The sequence below is a fragment of the Neopsephotus bourkii genome, unplaced genomic scaffold (genome assembly GCF_033783945.1).
Source record: "Neopsephotus bourkii isolate Nb327-2 ecotype Australia unplaced genomic scaffold, CSIRO-AGI_Nbou_v1 NB_1820, whole genome shotgun sequence".
Lineage (NCBI taxonomy): Eukaryota > Metazoa > Chordata > Aves > Psittaciformes > Psittacidae > Neopsephotus > Neopsephotus bourkii.
Window position 1 is genome coordinate 2,085,351 of NW_026902293.1, and position 20,454 is coordinate 2,105,804.

The 20,454-nt window shown below is 40.8% G+C and overlaps 1 protein-coding gene across 10 annotated transcripts in view; it reads right to left on the minus strand.

The window, feature by feature from the left end:
* Positions 1-841: 841 nt before the first annotated feature.
* The window catches only part of PLAG1 (PLAG1 zinc finger), a 53,072-nt gene continuing 33,459 nt past the window's right edge, over positions 842-20,454 (minus strand). For 7 of the 10 annotated variants that reach the window (XM_061343042.1, XM_061343037.1, XM_061343040.1 and 4 more), the window contains 3 exons: positions 13,356-13,455; positions 9,065-9,423; positions 842-8,466 (listed from right to left, as the gene is read on the minus strand). In XM_061343042.1, the coding sequence (XP_061199026.1) occupies positions 7,203-8,466; positions 9,065-9,306 (1,506 nt within the window). In that variant the 5' untranslated portion in view covers positions 9,307-9,423; positions 13,356-13,455 and the 3' untranslated portion in view covers positions 842-7,202. The remainder of the gene's footprint in view (positions 8,467-9,064; positions 9,424-13,355; positions 13,456-20,454) is intronic. The other 3 variants (XM_061343046.1, XM_061343047.1, XM_061343044.1) reach the window with 2 other exon arrangements.

Genomic DNA, 20,454 nt, shown 5'->3' on the forward strand with positions numbered 1-20,454 from the left:
AGTCCAGAGGAGGGCCACGAGGATGATCAGGGGAATGGAGCACCTCCCGTATGAAGACAGGCTGAGAAAGTTGGGACTGTTCAGCCTGGAGAAGAGAAGGCTGCGTGGAGACGTCATAGCAGCCTTCCAGTATCTGGAGGGGCCCTATAGGGATGCTGGGGAGGGACTCTTCATTAGGGACTGTAGTGACAGGACAAGGGGTAATGGGTTAAATCTTAAAATGGGGGAAGTTTAGGTTGGATATAAGGAGGAAATTCTTTCCTGTGAGGGTGGTGAGGCACTGGAATGGGTTGCCCAGGGAGGTTGTGACTGCTCCATCCCTGGTGGTGTTCAAGGCCAGGTTGGTCAGAGCCTTGGGTGGCATGGTTTAGTGTGAGGTGTCCCGGCCCATGGCAGGGGGGCTGGAACTTGATGATCTTAAGGTCCTTTCCAACCCTAACTATTCTATGATATGGTTCTGGGCAACCTTATCTACTTGAACATGTCCCTGTTCATTGCAGGGGGTTTGACTAGATGAGTATTGAAAACCCCTTCCAACCCAAACTATTCTATGCTCCGCCTGATTATATGAAAGTGACACTAAACCATTATTCTTCTTTGTACACTGTAGTTCAGTGCAACAGTGAAAATCAGTGTGAAAGACAAACTATTATGGATCAGTTAAAAAGGTTCCCACCCAGCCACGGTGTGCAATACTAAAGTCCTGTTTTCAGAGTGAGTGCTCAGCTGACAGCTGATGCTTCTTTAGTCCCCTCTGAGGCAATCTAGCTTTGCATCTGTTGATTTTACAACACAGATGTCCTTGAAGGAGACAAGGCTGTGGAATGATGATGACACTGAAGAACACAAGTGTTAATTATATTTTTAAAAAAATACTTATTTCTCTGAAAATGTTCATTTCTTGAGGACACTCAGACCATTACAACAAATAAATATTATGATTTAAAAATAATACCAGGCAAGACGTTACACCTTTATTAGGAGTCGATAAAGCTTCTATTGAATTACCTGGGATATAGCACCCAGCAGGAACTTGAAACTCCACAGTACTGCTGGGGTCTGTCACTTTCAACACCACTACCTCCACTGTTCGAAACACAGCACTGCTGTTTATTTGCTAAAGGCCTCAGCTCATAATGATAAGCAGCAGCTAATCCTCCAATACACTTCTCAAACTTTTAAGCACAGACTAAATTTTGCAACTGAGCTTACCTTGCTGCCTGTTCGTGATCACCAGCCCTTGCTGTGCCAACTGCGGCAACTGCTGCTTTGGGAAACCTAATTTCTATCCGATTTAATACATTGTTTTGATTTGCAAAGCAGGGAAGCCAAGAGCATGTAGCTGCTCAGTTCTTGCTAGTCCAGCAGGAGCGCAGCATCACAGTTCTGTATTTCTCTGTCAAACCTCCCTCCCATTCTTTATCCTAGGGAATGCTTGTATGTGGGAAGGATAAGAAGGAGAGTGAAGAGGGAAAACAGAATAGTCTTTCTCTTCCACTCCTGGAAGGCAGCAAGACCAGCTATAGAGGATGCTGAAGGACTACTTTTCTGTACTTTTGGATGCAAGTTTTGGAAAGGGATGGTTACAGGAATGAGAGAAGGGAAGATGCCCATGGCTCTGAATTTAACAAGGTGAGCTCCGGAGGGACTGCACCAAGAGGTCTTTGGATACAACATAGATATCATACATGCAATCACATTCCACTTATTACTCTGCTCATCTGGCTGCCTAGCACCTCTTCCCCCAGTACATTATTCAGACTTCTTTGGCAGTGTCATGGGCAGATGGGAGTTCTATAGGACCAAAGCAACAGAGTTTCTCCTGAAAGCATCTCAGAGAGACAACTCACACACTAGGTCTAGCACACGCCACACTCTTTCAGTGTATCCTGCGAACTATAACAGTCAATGTAAATGACTTGCTTTAATCTGGAAATGATGGAGAATCACTCACCTACATCTCTCAGACAACTGGTCCCACTACAAAATCCCCAAACTCATCTTCCAGTGTTTCACAACGTTTCAAAGTGCAATTTGATGGCAAGCTGACTTGCTTCCTTCAGTTCAGATGTGTCTCATCACAGACACAGTAGCATCATCCAGTTTGTTCCTTGGTGGAATCATGAAATGCAGATACTTTTGCTTTAAGATTGTCTGAAAAAATGATATTTTACCATCTGTAAATTAGAAAGACTATTACACCTTTGCACAGTCAGAATAACTACACCGAGCAAAACTGAATGCATTCTGTAATCCCAAATGTGCAGACCAAGGTTCTCTATTGAAATGCCAGGCATAAGTTATTCATTAACTAAAACCATTCTGTAATTTTATTGATATATTTTGTGGAGTTCACATATTTTTGTACAGCAAACATAACACTGTAGGCCACAAGAAGCTGCAGCACTATTGTTTAATAGCAGCAAGGTATATTTTATAATCAGGGTATGTGGACAATAAATAGTCTGTTTCTTTGGATGTGAATGTTTAAAATGAAGTTCTGCTGCAGCTTCATAATGTGATTGCTATTTTACAGAGCTTATACACAAAAATATATATGCAATCTTTTTGTCTATATTTTATACAAATACAACAGTAGTTTGTGAATACATTTTAAAGTACATATACATGATAAGCAACTCAATTTCCCATATCACAGGATAGCAAATTTTAAATGCAAGAAACATATACAAATTCTGTCTGGAATGCAGGGTTTTCTGTGTTCTTTTTTTTTTCTTTCTCTATTTTTGACTCAAAACTTTTCTCATTAAAACATAAAGTCCAAACCATTTTTCCACTAGCTAAAAATATAATTTCAGCAATCCAAGTCAGGTTTGGGTGTGTCATCGTTCCCCAATATACTTTCCCCAGTTACTGTCTAAATTCAAAGGCTTTTAGTAATATATAGTATGTTCTTCACTCCACACCATATAAAAAGCCCACATTTGAGTTTAACTAGCAGTCACCTGTGTTTGTGAACAAGAGCTGGGCTTGTCAGCGTTTAAATTTGCATGTCCAAAATTTTACTTTTGCAAGTGCATATGAATACATTGTGGTGTTGCACAAAGTTCATTAATGACAAATTAAGTCACAGTATAAAAATATATCATACAACTATAGGTCTAGTATAGTCCTTTTTTCTATGGGTAAAAATACATCTGAATGAGACAGGGAGGTTTGTAGCACCATGAGAGGAGTTGTATCCCAAGTTACATTAGCAGCATGATCCAATATAACAATATTGCAGGAGTGTTTCTGAGGAGATAAACATTCACTCTGGTTCAACTGTACCACTGAAGCTTATACTGAAGTGTTTACATATGATTAGCAATAGTTCTGTGTCACTTCCAGGGCTAGATAACTGTTATCAAAAGACACTGCCTTCCAACAAAAGTAAGACACCCTTACTGCATAAAAGCTTTGGGACTATCCAAACACATTTTGAACTACTGTGGCATTATCTGTATGTTGAGCATAATGCTATATAGGCTGTGGCTTTAACTGTACACTGGGAGGATGCAGGATGGGCAGCTAAGCCTATGCAGTTTACTACATGCTAAATAATTACATTTATTTCAGAGGCGTATCTATAGACTGAGAAGAATACAGGATGAGCTGCTAAACCAGTGTATGAGACAGACATAACGAAGGATGCAATCCTGCTCCCCCTGACTTTACGGATGCAGGATAAGGCCCTAAGTCAACTTCAGACAGCAGCATAGCGATGACAGGATATGGTAAAAAAGATCTGTATCAAATACTGCATGTTAAAACATTTTTTGCCATAGTTTACCATCCAGAACTCCAGAGGACACAGTTTGCATTTGGTGAGGACAAACTCCTTTCGTTTGACTGGTATTCAAAATGGCAGTAGAAGACAGTGTAGTTTGAAACATGTAAACCTAGTAAAAACCATTGTAAAACCCTTAAGAAAGACACACTGGTTCTGTGCAATATAGCAAATTGATAAGAAAACACTGTAAAAATGTACCTGTTTAAAATTACAATGTCTACCATTTTGTACACAAAGCATTATACCAAAGGCCTACATATATGTAATCTAATGGCACTTGAAACAAATTATAATAAAAGGTTTTATAATAAAAAGCATAACCTGTAAGAAATTTTCTTAAAAGGTTTAGGTTTTCTTTTTGAAAGTGCTATATCTTGTAATATGTGTAACATAGAGGTTGACCAAGCTTTATTTTAAAAAATATTGGCCTATAATACAAGTTTAGCTCACTAGGCAAATGATCCTGAAAATATGTACTCTTAACATTCATTATTAGCTTAATAAAGCAATCAGCTCTGGCTCATGTTTCAGTCAGTATATGGTTTTTAAAAACCGCTACTGCCAAATTAACAATAAATCACTCTATTCCACAATTTACTACTAAATAAAGCACAAGCAACAAGTACACAAAAATATATATATTAAAAAAAAAAAAAAGGAAACAAAACCCAAAACAAGAAAACAAAAGAACCTTACTAGAAATCTAGAAGTTGCACAAAGAGTGGTGCATGATCAGCCAGCCCTCCCCCCTCCCACCAAGAATCCATCTGAAATCGAGAAGACAGGGTTCGAAAACTGATGGTTTAGTAGTGGCCAATAGTGACTCCGCCTAAGTGATACTCAAAAGCACTCTGGTGGTGGTAGTATTGCTTACAGTGTCAGTCTGCTTCCACGTTACCGTACACCCTAGTCCAGTGGCAAACACGCTTGGTGCAGGCACCCACTGAAACCCTGACTGAATGAGGTTCAATATCTTGTCTGAGGTCCCTGTTTCTTAAGTGAAATGTACATCTAACCCCAAAGTGAAATGTCAATCCCTTTTCAGGGAGCTAAGGCACGAAACAAAGTAGTAAGGATTCTGGCTACGCGCTGAGAAATAGGTGTTGGCAATGTGTCTGTATGGGGTTTCTTTTTGTAAATGAAGTCTAATCGGCAACTGAGCCTGATAAACAGCCGCAATGGATTGGGAATTTGTGTGCCTGAGGCTGCACAGCCACACCGCTGGGCTGGCTGCAGGGTGCTGAACACTCCCAACTTTCCAAACCACTGGAGGAATTAAGTTCATTTATCTTCATCTCAGACTGATTTAAAAGATTGGAAAAAAACCCGAGTTCTTCCTAGCTGCATTATGGTTGCCGATTTAAACCAGAGTTACATTCAGTTGCATTTACCTTGTGCTCTGTTCATCTGTGTTTTTCTTTCCTTTAGAAAGGTGAAAGAGAAAAGAAGCAATATTGAACAAATCATTCAACTAAGATGTAAGCGAGCAATCTGTTTCACAGAAACCAGAGGAAGCAGTCATGAAGCAGAGCTAAAAGCCCACTTTGAGATAACGTGCTCCTAAACCCAAAATCTAGGAGTAGTTTGCAGAATTTCAAAAGGTATTTTCCTTATTAATACATCCTTATTTTAATGCCTTTGGAACAAAAACACATTTATAAAAATGTTATCTTTCAGTAATAAAATTTAAATACACATATGTATAAAATAGTAAAACTACACCTGCATATTGCTCCTAGAATTACAAAAAAAAAAAAAGTAGGAGCTACCGATAAAACATCTGGAGCATGAGCTCCTTAAATGGGAGCAACTTTTGTTTCTGTGAAGTATATTTAGTTTAACCACTTAAAACCTTGTACGAATTCTCATTATTGTTTGAGAGATACTAATGTACTTGATCTCTATTTTTTAATTCCTTGTACAAAAATGACAAGGAAAAGAATGTTACTGTTGAAGTACAACAAATCTAGTTTGCTTTCATGCATCACAGGGTTGTTTTTTTTTTTAATCTTTTGGTTATTAGGGGTTGGGGAATAGAATATATTGCATTAGGTAAAAGTGGTGTAAGCAATATGCTTTTACTTCACTCCTAAGAGTCCTGTCTTTAAATCTTGGCAATGGGCAAAAAGTCCCTAACCAAGTACCCAGGTGTAGAAAGTGTGATTAACATCTAACTTGTTGCTTAGGAGGACATAACACACCATGTAACATAACTGAAAAGATCATTCCAATAGGAAAAGTAAAAGGAAAAACAAAACCAAAACCCAGTATTTGCAAATTTACATTCATGCTCTGACTGCACACTAGTTTTGAACTGAAAATAGATACACACTTTCTGGCTGGACTTGAACCACCCTTTGGCGGTGGCAGCTGGGAGAAGACTGATGCCTACAAATGTGAATACACTACTGGAAGATTCCTATGAAGTACTCTTTCTATACTACTAAAGAGAAAAAAACAACAAGAATTAAAAACTGCGACAAAATATTCTGCATTACAACATTACAACGCTTTTATATTTCAAGATCAGCCATTAATTTTGCCTGTTTGCCTATACCAGAGTCATGAAAGCACAACAACACAGTTCCAAATTCAACTTGAAACATTTGTCATCCAGGCAAGAAGAGATTCTCTGTTGAAATTCTGTTCAGCCATGACTTTAGAGAATTAAACTAATTTTGTTTTTCATCTGTTATCTGTAACAGGACAAAAAAATTTAAGCCAGAAAATGGCAAAATTATCAACACCTTTTATAATGACTTCCATACAAGTCAAATGCTATATATATATATGTATATGTGTATATATGGAGTTCTATATATACACAAAGTTTTCAGGAAAATCTGAATTCTCTATTTATTTAAAAAAATTTAGATTTGTCATTATAGAGCAGATCAGACATGACACCATATGGGAAGAGGATTTGTTTGGAAATGAACTGGAAACACATATTTTTTTCCCAAATCTTCAGGAATCTTTGTGATACATACTTTAGCTGGATTCTTTGCAAATAGTAAAATATATATTAAAAGTGGTGGTAGCTCTACCACTGACATCAATAAAACGGAATAGCTGGTATGGTTGAAAAAGTTATGACAAAGGGATGAGCGCTGAGAGTTTGCTTGGGATGACTTTCTACTGAGCATTTTCAATGTGTCAATTGGCAGTGAAAATGAAAACAATACAACGAGACTGCTTAAAAAAAAACAAACCCAACAAAGTAAACACAGCTGAGAATAAACACTTTCAAAACATTTTTAAAAAGTTAATTTAAATTTCTTACTGGCTTCATGAGATCGGTACTGTACAAAAGCAGAGAATTTATAATGTCTTATAGTAGGCACTAAGTTAAAAATGGTCACCTAAGGCATTTCTACAAATAGACAGTAACAAGCCAGCTTTGTACATCCTATTGGAAAGCTTGATGAAATCGTGGTAGGGTGGTGGTTGTGCTTAGACTGCTTGTGAAAGCTGCTGACAACGAGTGCAGAGACCCAAGACCTATACTATTGCTAGGATCTTGTGGATCCTGGGTTTGTGGTGGAAGTTGAGTCATAGAAGAATGTGCCTCCTCTTGCGTGTAACTCATTCCGAGGTTCCCTACTGAAACGGAAGGATTATAAGGAGGGCCATTTACAGGTATGAAGTTGAACAGCTGAGAAAAGTCCAATGATGGGGTGTTTAGAGGTTCACTAATAGGAACAGAGCCCTTGGAAAGGGAAACCTCCCCAGACCCATCATCTAGTGGCCCTACTTGTGGATCCAGCCCTAGTTTTGATGAAGATGCTTGAGAATCCTGGGATGAAGAAGGCATACCACTTTGCAACTCCATTAAGTAACTTTCGATTTCCCCTTTCAATGGCTGTTCTTTTTCAGGCATAGAAATTGCATATGAGGTAGTACCGAGTGGATATTTCAACGATAGCTGGTGAGGAGGGTGGACAGACTCCATATCTATTGGACAAGGCATTCCCAATGGTAATGATGTGGCAACCATTTGGTGTGCAGATGCAGAACTCTGCATGGATTGAATCTGAGTGTTGTAGAGATTTAATTGCAAAGTGTTTGTAAATGGCTTTGATGTCAGTTCACTGGAAGGTAAAGACATCACTGGAAGCAGCTCATCTTTAATAGGCACAGAAACATTGCAGGTAAAGGGATCTAGAAGGTCCATTGGCTCTGTTTTGACCTTCAAAAGTTCTTGGTTGTGACTTTTCTTCATGTGACGCGTGAGGTGATCCTTCCGCCCAAATCTCTGTGCACAGTACTGACAGAGGAAGTCCTTTCTTCCAGTGTGCACTACCATGTGTCTACGGACATCCTTTCGGGTGTAGAACCGACGATCACAGTGTTCACACTGGTGTTTTTTCTCCTTCACTCCACCCGATGACTTGCCTGCGTGAGTTTTTAGGTGCTCCAACAGCACTCCTGTGCTTTCAAAAGTCTGCAAACATACCTTACAGGTGAGGTCACCGCTTGTTGCAGCATGCAAAGCCAGGTGACGTTTGAACCCAAGCTTGGTATTGTAGTTCTTTCCACATTCTTCACACTTAAAGGCCTCTTTGTTGGGATTGTGTGTATGTAGGTGATTCTTTAGGTGATCTTTTCGGTGAAACATTTTCTCACAATAATTACACTTGTGGGTTTTCTCAGGAGAATGAGTAGCCATATGCCTTTAAACACAGATATATTCTGTAAGTAATTATTTTGATCAAAAAACACACGTGCTCATTTTTTAATGGCAGCTAAATACTACACTAAAGGCTGCTTTGCAACAGAACCTTTTAACTGAAAGCATGACACTACATAGACAGTTCAACAAATTTAAATATAGCAAAACGCGAGCCATTTCTCTTAAATCGACACTTTTAGGTTTTGGTGGGTTTTAGCTACTGTAACAGTGACATATAGACAAGTATGAAAGTACTCATGTAAAAGTCCATAGCCAAAAAATTTTCAGTCCATACTCTTTTTCTTGTGACAATTCCTTATACAAATGAAAATTCTATGCTCATTTAAAAACAAAAGAAAACAAAAATAAAAACAAACAAACAGAAAACAAAAGCAGAAAACAAATTAAGAAACAAAATCAAAGACATTAGCTTGCAAACTTTAGGTAATTTAGAATTCTAGAAACAATCCAATGGCTACTTTAATTAACACATCCTCTCTGCAATCAGCTGAAGGCGTACAAGTATATACTTTTACACGGCTTAACACGGCCAACATAAAATAGATAATATAATCTGAAAGATAAATAGAGTTTAATACCTTAGTAATTTGTATTTAGAAACAAAGGCCTTGGTGCAGTCTTGTTGTGTGCACTTGTAGGGCCTCTCTCCTGTGTGAGAGTATGAGTGAACCTTTAATTTCTCAACACTGTTAAAGGCCTTGTCACACAGTTGGCAAGGAAAGTTTTTTCTTGGTTTGGTTTCACCACGCTTACGTTTCCCTGAAGGGACTTTCTGGGTATCTCTTACTTCTGACAAATCACCAGGAATGACAGTGGCCATCGCAGCCTAAACCAGGCCTTCTTGTTGGACACTTGGGAATTGCCCAACTCCACTAAATGATTTAGCTTTAGATGGCTTCTCAAGTTTCATGTGGTCGTAAAAGAAAGCAAAAGGGGACTGGAAAAAAAAATAAGAAACAACTAGTTTGTAACTAAACTTAGATTTTGAAGTTTACTTGCTATGTGATGCTTCTGAATAAAACTTAAAAATAAAATTAGGTTCAGCTGGTCTAATGTAATACCTGCAGGTTTGTTTTTTTGGTTTTTTTTAACACTATTTGCTGCAACTCTTATAATGCATTGCTCAGGATGAACAGATCCACATATGCCCTGAAATCACACCTCACAACCTTCCCCTCAAACACTGATGAAGAACAGCAAAGTTCCTGTCTGATTACGGGAGGCACTAGGCAAAGAGCCTACCTACCTACCTACCCAGATGGCTTTTGGCAGCTTCGGATTTCAAAGGAATTAAAGGCACGCCTGTGGTGTTTGCACAGACACACGCACACACACATGCACACACTTATCACAGTGAGAATCTGTAAGGCTCAAAGTGTTTGAAAGCCTGTGCGAGAAGTGGCAGTACCCAATGATGACAGTCTGAGGGGGCAAAGCTCATGTTCTCAGGTGTACTTCCTCGCTGAGGTTACTGCACGTCTACGCATCTACTCTAGTGAAACATAAGCACTGACACTGATTGCTAATGCCAGGTGAAATTCTCCTGTGAACTTACCCTTCACTAACAGAGACCTGACGTATTAACAACAGAAATCCTATGGATTAGGGATAGATTATAGACAGATTAGGGTTTTATCAGCGCAGTAATGGAGACCTCCACTCCCCTCATGTTATCCTGGAAGATGTAGGGGCTATAAATGTTCAGATTTAGGCTAGCTCAGGATGGAGGCTCTTAGTTCTGTTGGGGCATTGCAAACCATAAACTAAACCAGACACTTTTGGCTAAAGGAGGTGCATGATACTCATGTCTAAATTGTGGGTGAACAGCTTGAAATTCATCATCTGGTAACATATAGTAGCAACTGGGCACCTGCTATTACATGGCACTCAACAGCCCTCCTTTGTCAGTGGTAGCTTTCAGCATTTTTTCATCATCAGAGCACAACTGCTACTACAGATACCAAAACCCAGTGCAGGAAAGGTGGAGTGCAAGGTCTGCGGCAGCGGGAATGAGGAAGACAACAGGAAGACTCAATGCAAGTGTTTAGCAGGGCTGGAAAGCCCTGAAGAGTGGCTTTTCTCCCTCAAAAGTATGCCGTCCCCCCCAGCCCCGGTGTCATGGCCCACAGCTGCTGTCCGCTCCAGCCTTAGCCAAGGCAGCTGCTGCAGCAGAGGCGGCTGTGCTGGGCAGCATGGAGGCTGGAGGCTGTGGCTGGGATGGGGGCTCAGTGGCCAACCATGGGCCAGCAGCTGCTGGGACAGGTGGAGCTCGGAGCCTGGAGCCAGGCAGGGAGCTCCAGTCTGCAGCTGCTCAGCGTAGCACCACCTCCTCAATGAACAGAGTGGGCTCCTCGCTGCTGGCAATGAAGGAGGATGAAGAGCTCACGGTGGCCTGGGCCCAGCCTCAGCTGTCCTCTCTCCCTGCTGAGACCTGAGCAGTGCCCAGGAGCAATGGGGGCAGAACTAAATGGTCCTTGCAAGAGCCCCAGCGTGGTCCTGGAGAAAAGCGAGCCTGTGTGTTCCTCAATGCATGGCAGGATGGGAGGGCTGGAGGTGCAGGGAGGGGGAGAAGGGGGATGCACCTCCTTAATGTCCGCATTTTACGAAATACTCATACTGACATCTCCACTTGAAATGCATACACAGCATACTGTTGTCTATGCCTCTTCCTCCCTCCTCCCCATGACTTTTCCTTTGTCTTTACAAGAGGAGAGAAGTACTGGCACACCAAGATGGAAATCTGCTGCCTTCCAACCTAATGTCCTTGAATATCAGGTTAAACCCTACTACCAGCTCTAAGTGAGACATTTTGTAAGACCACCTTTACTCGCCCCAGTTATATATGGAACCACTAACCTTTTTAAAGATACCCAGTGACTGAAAGATCTTTCTTTAAGGACTCTTACGATTTCAGATTTGTCTTTGACTCATTCCCACTCATGCGACAAAGTCTGAAGACATCTGTCCCATGAATGGGAACATGCACAGGTCTTCAAAGGATCAGCTTAATTTTATGTTCTGTCTCATAACCAACTATCTAGCTCATAAGTAAAAAAATGAAACAGTTGTTTGGAGACTTGGGAGCAACAATTTTCTGCAATAAAAGTAAATGAAGACCAGGTCCAATGTCAATGAGCCCGCCAATGGAATCAAAAGGAAGGTCTCATTCACATCAAAGTTGTGATGTATTTGGGGATTGAAAGATTTTTTCCAGTGTACCCTTTAATCAGAATCTGGTAATAAAATTAATTTTGCTTTCCTGTAAACAAACACACTGGTCTTCTACTCATATTGGCCTGAAAATAGAATGAAATATTGTTTTAGTCTAATGTCTTCTGACAAATGAAGTCTGGGGGCAGGGGGAGAAAAAAATCCAACCTGATCTACTTAACAGACAGTATATCTATACCACACAAGCACCTATCGAAGACCTGCTACATCGAGCTGACAGTGCAGCAGCCATAACCCTCACTGCGTGGCTAGGACACCTAGTCTCAGTGGGGTAAGAAAAGGCTGTGATCTCCTTCACCTCCCTACCAAATCTATAGACTGAGACAAGGCAGGCAGCATTAGCAAGCAAAGGGCAAGAGAACCACCTTCAGAGTCTGTGGCTGGGGAGCATGGTTAATTTGACCATGCTGGGTCCAGAGTCCAGCAGCAAGTGGCTTCTCTGCCTAGCTGGTGACCAGGGAAGCAGGCACAGCTGGTAGGATACAGCAGAGAAAGTGAACTGTTGCAGGGGGCACAACAGACAGAACCTAGATGGGGCTATAGGGGCAGGGAGGCGCAGGGAGCGCTGCATAAGGGTTGGGAATATCTAAGAACATGAGGATAGGGGTGAATTGATGGGGACAGGTGGGGAAAAACTGAACATGCATCAAGTCTGGGAGATGCAAAATGTTAGGGCATGCAGAAGGATGATATGCAGGGTCTGATGCGAAGCCAAAAGCAGTTCTTGCTGTGGAACAGCATACCAGCTTAAATTAACAACTCTGACAACTTCACCCTCCTTTTCTCAATGCAAAGATCATACCTTAGGCTGGAGGTTTAGACTGGATATGAGCTAAAATTTCTTTACCAAAAGGGTGATCAGGCATTGGAACAGGCTTCCCAGGGATGTGGTGGAATCACTATCCCTGGAAGTGTTTGAAAACTGTGTAGATGAGGCCTTCAGTTGAAATGGTTTAGTGGTGGACTTGGCAGTCCCTGGGTCATGGCTGGACCTGATGATCTTAAAGGTCTTTTTCAACCCAGCTGATTCTATGATTCTATATTCAGGCCAATCTTCTCCAAAACTTCAGGTAACCTAGTTGCTGCACCAGAAGTAATTCAGAACATTCACGAGATGAATTCAGGATTTTTTCCTCGATGATCAAAATGAATTAAGCTGACTTTGAACTGTGCTTAAATGTCCTTAAATATGCATCACTAGAACAAATATAGTGTGGATCCAATCTTTGATAATGACAGTGTTTTATTAAAAGACATGTACTATTATCTTAGTACCATTTCTCAACAGATGAAGAACTTCAGTATTGATCTCTGAATAGTAAATAACCACTTTTTTTTTTTTTTTTCTTGTGGACTGAGCAATGGAGATAAAACTTAAAAAACCACTGATCCTCAAATATTACACTTTCCAAAGACCAGCTGAAAGAATTTTATGAGTAATATTGCCTGCTTGTGTCTCAACATATTATCACTTAAAATCCTGATTCTTACTGGTGCTTTCACAACTGCAGGATGAATGATTATATGCAGTATCAAATATAGCAAAAAAACACATTACACAAAACCTCATATATAATACTATCTTTAAACAAGTATATACTTAAAGCAGAATTAAAGCAGCCTCTGTTCAATGCACACCTGATGTTTGCCCACTAAAGTCCTCAGATTTTGGTCTTAACCAGTTCCGCTGACTCTTCTTGGAGGAAACCAGAATCCAGTACTTCCCATTTTTACTGGTCTGAAAAACAAAAGGAAGAACGGACTAGACTCCAGCGAAACCAGTACATTCAGAAAGGCTGGGATGCAGCAAGACTGAGGGATGGAAAAAATCAGAAAGGAAAAGTTAAAAGGGATAGATCCAACCCATGCACAGAAAATTATGTACTGTTAATTATAAACTGTAGGAATCAATCGTTCTTGCATTATCAGTAGCAATTATGCACTTCAATTTGCAGTATACTTACATCATTTCAACTAATGCTATGCTGGACAGTAACACATAAAGAGATAAAATTAGACAAAAGCAAAGGAGTTTTCGATAAAGTTAAAAACAAAACAACAACTTCCACAGACCACAGATAATTTAGAAATAACATCAAAATGTGTAAAATGTTGGGCCCAGACTTGAGTTTCTTACTCAGGAAGGGCTGAATAAGAGAAGATTTCTGGATTAGGCCCAACTTTACTAGAACCTAATGCCTTCATTGTGCTTAATTATACAGGAAATAGCAGCTTAAAAGGTGACCTGCAAAGGAAAATAAAATTAATTTAAAAAAATAATAAAGCCTCTTAATGATGCACATGCTACAGGTAAATCCCAGTGGAGGCAAGTCTAGGTGTGCCTGAGCAAGTCCAGAGGGCCTTTCTGGAATTTCCCTTGTATCTCCCTTTTCCTTGCCACCATCCTTTTGTAATTTGCAGCATGTCTTCCTTTTCTTGCTAGAAGGCCTCCTGGATGACACAGGCATAAGTGGAAAATGTTCAGTGTCTCACTGTAATGGGAAGGTTTATCCCCTCCAACTCTTCCAGAGAGTTAAGGGCGAAGCCCTGTGCAGTGTGCACATACCCCACGTGGCATAGCAGGCTGCAGGTATTTGGCAGGAACCCAGGAGGAATGTAACATTTCCCTCACACAAACCATCTTCCCTTCTCACTTCCCATTCACTCCATCAAAGTATTCTTCCTTTTGATACCACGTTCAGCTTCACACAGCCCCAGCCTCCTCTGATGGCAAGCATGAATGTGAGAAAACCAGCGTCCTTGAACATCTATTAAAGGCAAAAGTGCTTCAGAGCAACCGACTGAAGCTTTCTGACAGTTGAGGAGCATTTACTTGGGGCTCCAGTACCCAAAGAAAAAGTGACAGATTTGTTTTCCACTAAGAAGCAAGAAAGGGAACACAACTCTCATCTCTTTGGGGGTCCCCAAGTCATCTTCTTTCAGGGCAAAAATGCCAACTCCTCATTCACTCTCCCAGCAAGAGCCTTATAAATTAGTTACCCTGCAATGCCTATCGCAGCATCTTCCGCTGCCACAGCAGAAAGGAAGAGCTTCACTATTCAGATTTTTCTAATGTAGCTCACACTATGTAGACAATATTTAAGACAGCCACACAAATGTAATGAACTAAGTCCTTATGGACTTAGTCCCTCCACTACCAGTATTTACAGACTATTCCCTATTCAGAACTACACATGCCTCCTGCTCCCAAATTCTGCCTAAAATATAATGTCCTCTCAACACTGTGTTTCCTCTTACATGCTTATGGTACTCAGTTCTCAACACATATCTGAAGTCTCTCTAGCAAAAAGCAGATGCCCTCAGAAGACAGGCCATTAGAGGCATGGAAAGACTTGTATCAGAGGAAACTGAAGCAAGTAAGCAAGCAACCAGATGGGAGTTAAAATGCTGAAGGTACTCTTTATTCATTACCTTATGAATACAGCAAAATCACAGTGCAGTGGATCCAGATGAGGGCAATGCTATACCTACAATTAGCTGTGGCCTCAGCTTCTAGACCATAATTAAGCAGAGCTCAACAACATAAACACAAAAAGGGGTAAGTTTGTATGAATAATGAAAATATTTGCTACATTTGACAAGATTAACACAAAGCGTACTATAATTCTTATGCTTTGTGACAATAAATCAGCTATTTGATAAAAGACATTTTCTCCTGCACAGAATATAAAAGTTGTCTCTGATAATGCTGAATGCACCTCTCAGAAGCTTTTGAAGCTAGCAAACGTCTGAGGCAGAATACTTAACAAAGACGAACCATTTTTCTCATAACTGCTTAGAGTGTTTACGTTTTCTTCTGAACTAGATGAGTTAGGAACAATCTTTTAACAAATAACAAAGCTCAAATTATTTTCCACGTGAAGCAGAGAAGCATCACACTGCAGAAAACACTGTCACAGCACATGCCCCAAACACTTTGCGAACTAGTAACAAAATACAGCCACTGTGATTTGTCAGATTACAATTCCTAGAACTGATCACCTCTGCCAGTATCTGCGAGGCACTAACTTTGCTAACTCTCCAGGCACCCTGTTAATTCCAGATTAGACAATATTTGAATTTCTATCACCCAAGAAGCCAAAGAAAACAAAACAAAACCCAAACCCTAAGCTAAATCTTTTACTCCTAGTTTTAATATTAAAAAAGATTAACATACTTTTTTCAAAACTCGCAGTGCATGTTTAAAAATCTGAAAAACAGCTACACTTGAAAACGTTTTAGAACATTATTTGATATCTAAATTAGAAGGATAATGAAGACATTACATGAATGCAACCAATAATCCTCCTCCTAATTTGCATTTGTTACTTCTCTTAAATGTCCAAGCACAGTAAAGGATAACACCAGTTTCACGGCTATTTTCTTGCAAAATAAGAGAGCAATAATGAGAACACAGCACGGAGAACACTGTATCTGTCCTTCTGCCTTGTATAGAGGATAGTGAATCTAGCTTCGAATCCTGGTATTAATCCATTTTAAACCAGAAGAAGATTCCTAGAAACATTAGTCATAATAACGGTGGAACTGGTTAAGAATTTAATAGTATTACAGACTCATCCTGGGTTTTAAATATTTCTTTAAGGAAACAAAATGAAAAGCAGTTACTTACCCTACGGAAACTGTGATTCTTTAACAAGTGCTGTCCACACAGATCCCAGGTGAGCATGTACTCACATGAGCAGGAGCAAGTTCTCTGAAGAGGGTAATGTCCATCCAGGCTGTGCCTGTGAACCCTCCCAACTGCTACTGGCAGTGGCATGAGGCGAAGGGTTCCTGACCAGCACCATGCATGTCATCACACCACCTAACATGCTCTGCAGCAACAGCAGCTCCCAGTTCTGCTCTTCACTCACGCCGTGGGGAAAGAGCTGTTACATATGCCACTGCCATCAACATACTGCTTTGGGAGGTGACAACCTCCCTCTTCAGTAGCTGACGTAGCCCTGCTGTTCCCAAACCTGATGCTGATGTGGAGGAGCTGACAAAGTTTGCTGTGGCTGAAGAAAGGGAGCAGGGCCATGGGAGAAGAATATGTGGGGAAGAGGTGATGTCCTAGCTGGGAGCACAGTGTGAGGAGTGGAAAGCTGAAACACAGACTGGCATCCTGGGTAGGGAAGAGGGAGGATGAATACGTGCAGCCCAAGGAAGCCAGGAGCTGCTGCTGCTCAGGGTGGTAAGGGAGCAAATTAAGCTCAGGATGCCTGGTAACTTCTCTCACTGAGGTTTGCTAACAGTAAAGGCTCATTCAGAGAGAAGGACAAGAAATAGCTTGGGGTGCCTCTATGGAGAGTGTGCCTGGAAGAACCACAATTACTGTAGCATAAGTAACCATTTTTCTTCTTTTCTGTATCAGGAGATTATTAGTCACCTGACTAAAAATGCTGTGACAGAGGAAACCTGCTCTGACCAAGCAGTCAAGGGTAGCTGAGGCAGCTGAGCTGAAGGAGGCATCAGCAAGCATGAGTCAACATAGCCATGTACCATGGCTCTGCTAAAGAGCAGCAGAACTGAGCTAGATTTAATCATGTCTGCTCCTCACAGCTGAGGCTGCTAAAACTGCGCAAATGTCACCAATGCTCCAGAGGTGAAGGGATCTACCCCTGGATTAATGCAACTGAAGGAGCACCATTTAGCTGCCTGCTTTCCCTGTGCTATGGGCTTACACACAAGTCTCTCACTGGGCAATTCAGTTTGTGGAGGTGTAGATTTAGCCCTCCTTCCTTCAAACACCTCTGCTATGACAGCTGTTGGAAGGGGCTGAGGGCATAAGTGATGACAGCTCCAGGACAGCACGCTGAGACCTGCAGCCCTGCAAAGTTCAGCCACTCTTCCTGGCTCATCAAGGATCAACGTGCCTACTGCACACTAGCACTGACCTCAGAACGGTAGATCTCACAGGCTTTGTCGAAAAATGCTAGGTTTTTGCAGCAGAAAGCCTCATCTCAGAGCAGGAAAGGGGAAACAAAGTGAGAACTCTATGGCCTGAGGTCTCCTACATCTGGAAGCTCAAGCTAAGGCTTTGATGGTGGAGGACAAGGAGGAAGAACAGGCATTGCTGGAATGAGACTTAACCAGAAGGTGGGTTTGACCGGGGAGCCTGCCTATCCTAGAAGGGGCTCAGCCTGCACTTTCACAAAGTGATACTTCATTTAATTTCCTGCCTGTTTTATTGTGTAATTTGGAAGTGATTTGAACAGGAAGCAACATGTACGCACATGTTCCTGCCCCAAGCAGTAAAGACACCTGGCATAACTGTCTACAAACACAGCACTGCGAGACGGCAGTAGGGACCGATCTCAACCCCTAGAGCCCTGCCGTCAGCCACCATGGCCTTTCATAGGGGAGGCAGCAAGAAGGTCAGAGCCAACAAGTACACTACTGGACAGCAGCTGGGAGTTAAGACAGGGCTCTACAGCTCCTTGCCTTTAGCTTGTGAAGGAACAGCTTGTAAGAAGATACAGGGGTCCACACTGAGGCCCGAGGGGAACAAGATGGCACTGAGAGGTGGGTGAAGCCACGCGGCCTTTTGCTTTTTGAGGCAACAGCTACTGTAAATAGCCATTCAAAGACGTAGACGCTGGTGCTACCATACAGCAGTGTCTCATGTAAGGGGAGCACACACACACATGAACAACAAAAGAACAGATAGTTTGGTTGGGTTTTTTAAATATATACAAGGCTGTATTTATCTTATCTTGAACTTCAGGATTTCTCCTTATAGCAGGCAGCTAGCTAAGCTCCGAGACATTCTTCATGAATTCAAGCTCTAGCCTATATTACAGAAGCCTGGCCAAGAGAGCATGGCAGGACAGCAGCAAGAACATGCACAGGCTTCAGGAAGACACAACCAACTCCAAGCATGCAGCAGGAGAACTGCCCGTGAAAGCTGCTGCAGGGAAATAGAACGATGTGGGCAAACCAGTGAAAATATCTAACCAGTGATCTTAGGTATAAACGTAACAAATACTTAAGAGATAATAACACATAAGACTTTACCCCTCAGGGAAACAGCCCAACATCAGCACTGAAACTAAACTCAGGCAACTGCTGTACTCTACTATTAGTGACAGCGCATTACTAATATCTACTGTGCAGAACAATGATTATGCTGCAAAAGTTATTACGTAGAAGGTAGAAAAGAGACAAGAATTAAGGTATTTCATAAATTCAAAAATTTAACAAAGTCTTTGTTGGTGTTTGGTGTTTTTTTTTTTTTTAATACATCCACAAACACAGAAACCTACTGAATGTGCATAAAGCAGGAAAAAACCCTGACCTTTCAAACTAGTGTGAAATACGGGCAGCAAAGGGAATAAATGCATTAAAATGATGAAATCCACTTATTTTCTTTTGGGCAGTAAATACACAGATTACACGAGCAAACTCGTATTAAACATACATACCTTTTATTCATTAATAAAGCAAAGCATCTGAAGGAAAAAAACACTAGGTTGCTGTGGGACTGTAACCCCCATGAAAATAGGTATTTATACAGATTTGACTATGAAGTATGACATGGGTTTTTTCATGGTTTTGAGTAAGACCACTCGCAATTCTTAAAAGGTATACCACAGTCACGAAATTTGGACAACTGGATTTTTAACTTTAGAAAAGAACTCATTCTTTTAATATGCTACACTAGAAAGAACATTACACAACCTTTTTCAGAATATAGAGGAAATATTCTACCATGCCTGCCTTTTTCTCCTTAAGTTTCTGGAAAAGCAGAACATGAATTTGCCAATGTTTATTTTATCATGACCTAATAGTCTGTAATTTAAATGAAAAAAAAAAAATAAAATCACAATACTATTCAGTGTCTCTCTGTGTGCTTTCCATATTTCAAATTGCTTAGGTCCAGTTTAAGTCTGACAGCTCAGTTTTGGTTACTAAATATTCTAAAGGATTCCTATTATATATTAAATTTAATAGAGTTAACCCATCTAATAATTGTGGTTTTATGGGCTTTTAAAGAATCACTATGGCACTGCAGAGATGTTTTTCTAAAAACTTTGGAGATGCTATCATACAAATAACGTTAATATTATTATTACTGTTAGGATCTTTAAAACATGCTTTGGAATCACACCACGCCACTCCACCCCCCAGGAATAATCTGCATCCGTTTTTAAAGTGATGATACTTCTGTGAAAACAAAGTTTGGTTACTGTTTAATCTGCATACAGGACCATGTCAAGGCTGAGAGAGTTGGGGTTGTTCAGCCTGAAGAAGACTCCGGGGAGACCTTACTGCAGTCTTTCAGTACTTAAAAGGTACTTAAGAAGGTACTTGTGAGGAAGAAATTTTTGCAGTGAGGGTGGTAAAACACTGAAACAGGTGGTGGATGTGCCATCCCTGGAGATATTCAAGGCCAGGCTGGATGTGGTTCTGGGCAACCTGATCGAGTTGAAGATGTCCCTGCTCATTGCAGGGGGTTGGACTAGACGAATTTGAAGGTTCCTTCCAACCCAAACCACTCTATGGTTCTATGACAAACCTTAATCAAAAACAAATCCTGAATATGTACAAGTAAACACACACATCATAAAAGTACATATGAGATTATATACTAATATGATCAGAAGTTAACTAATGTTTACAAGGAGTATTATTTTCCTTTGATCTGAAGACATCCTAAAATGAGACTAGATGCTTAGGCTAGATAAATGGTACATCCAGGCCAGTATTCTATCTCCAGTAACAGCCAAAAGTACAG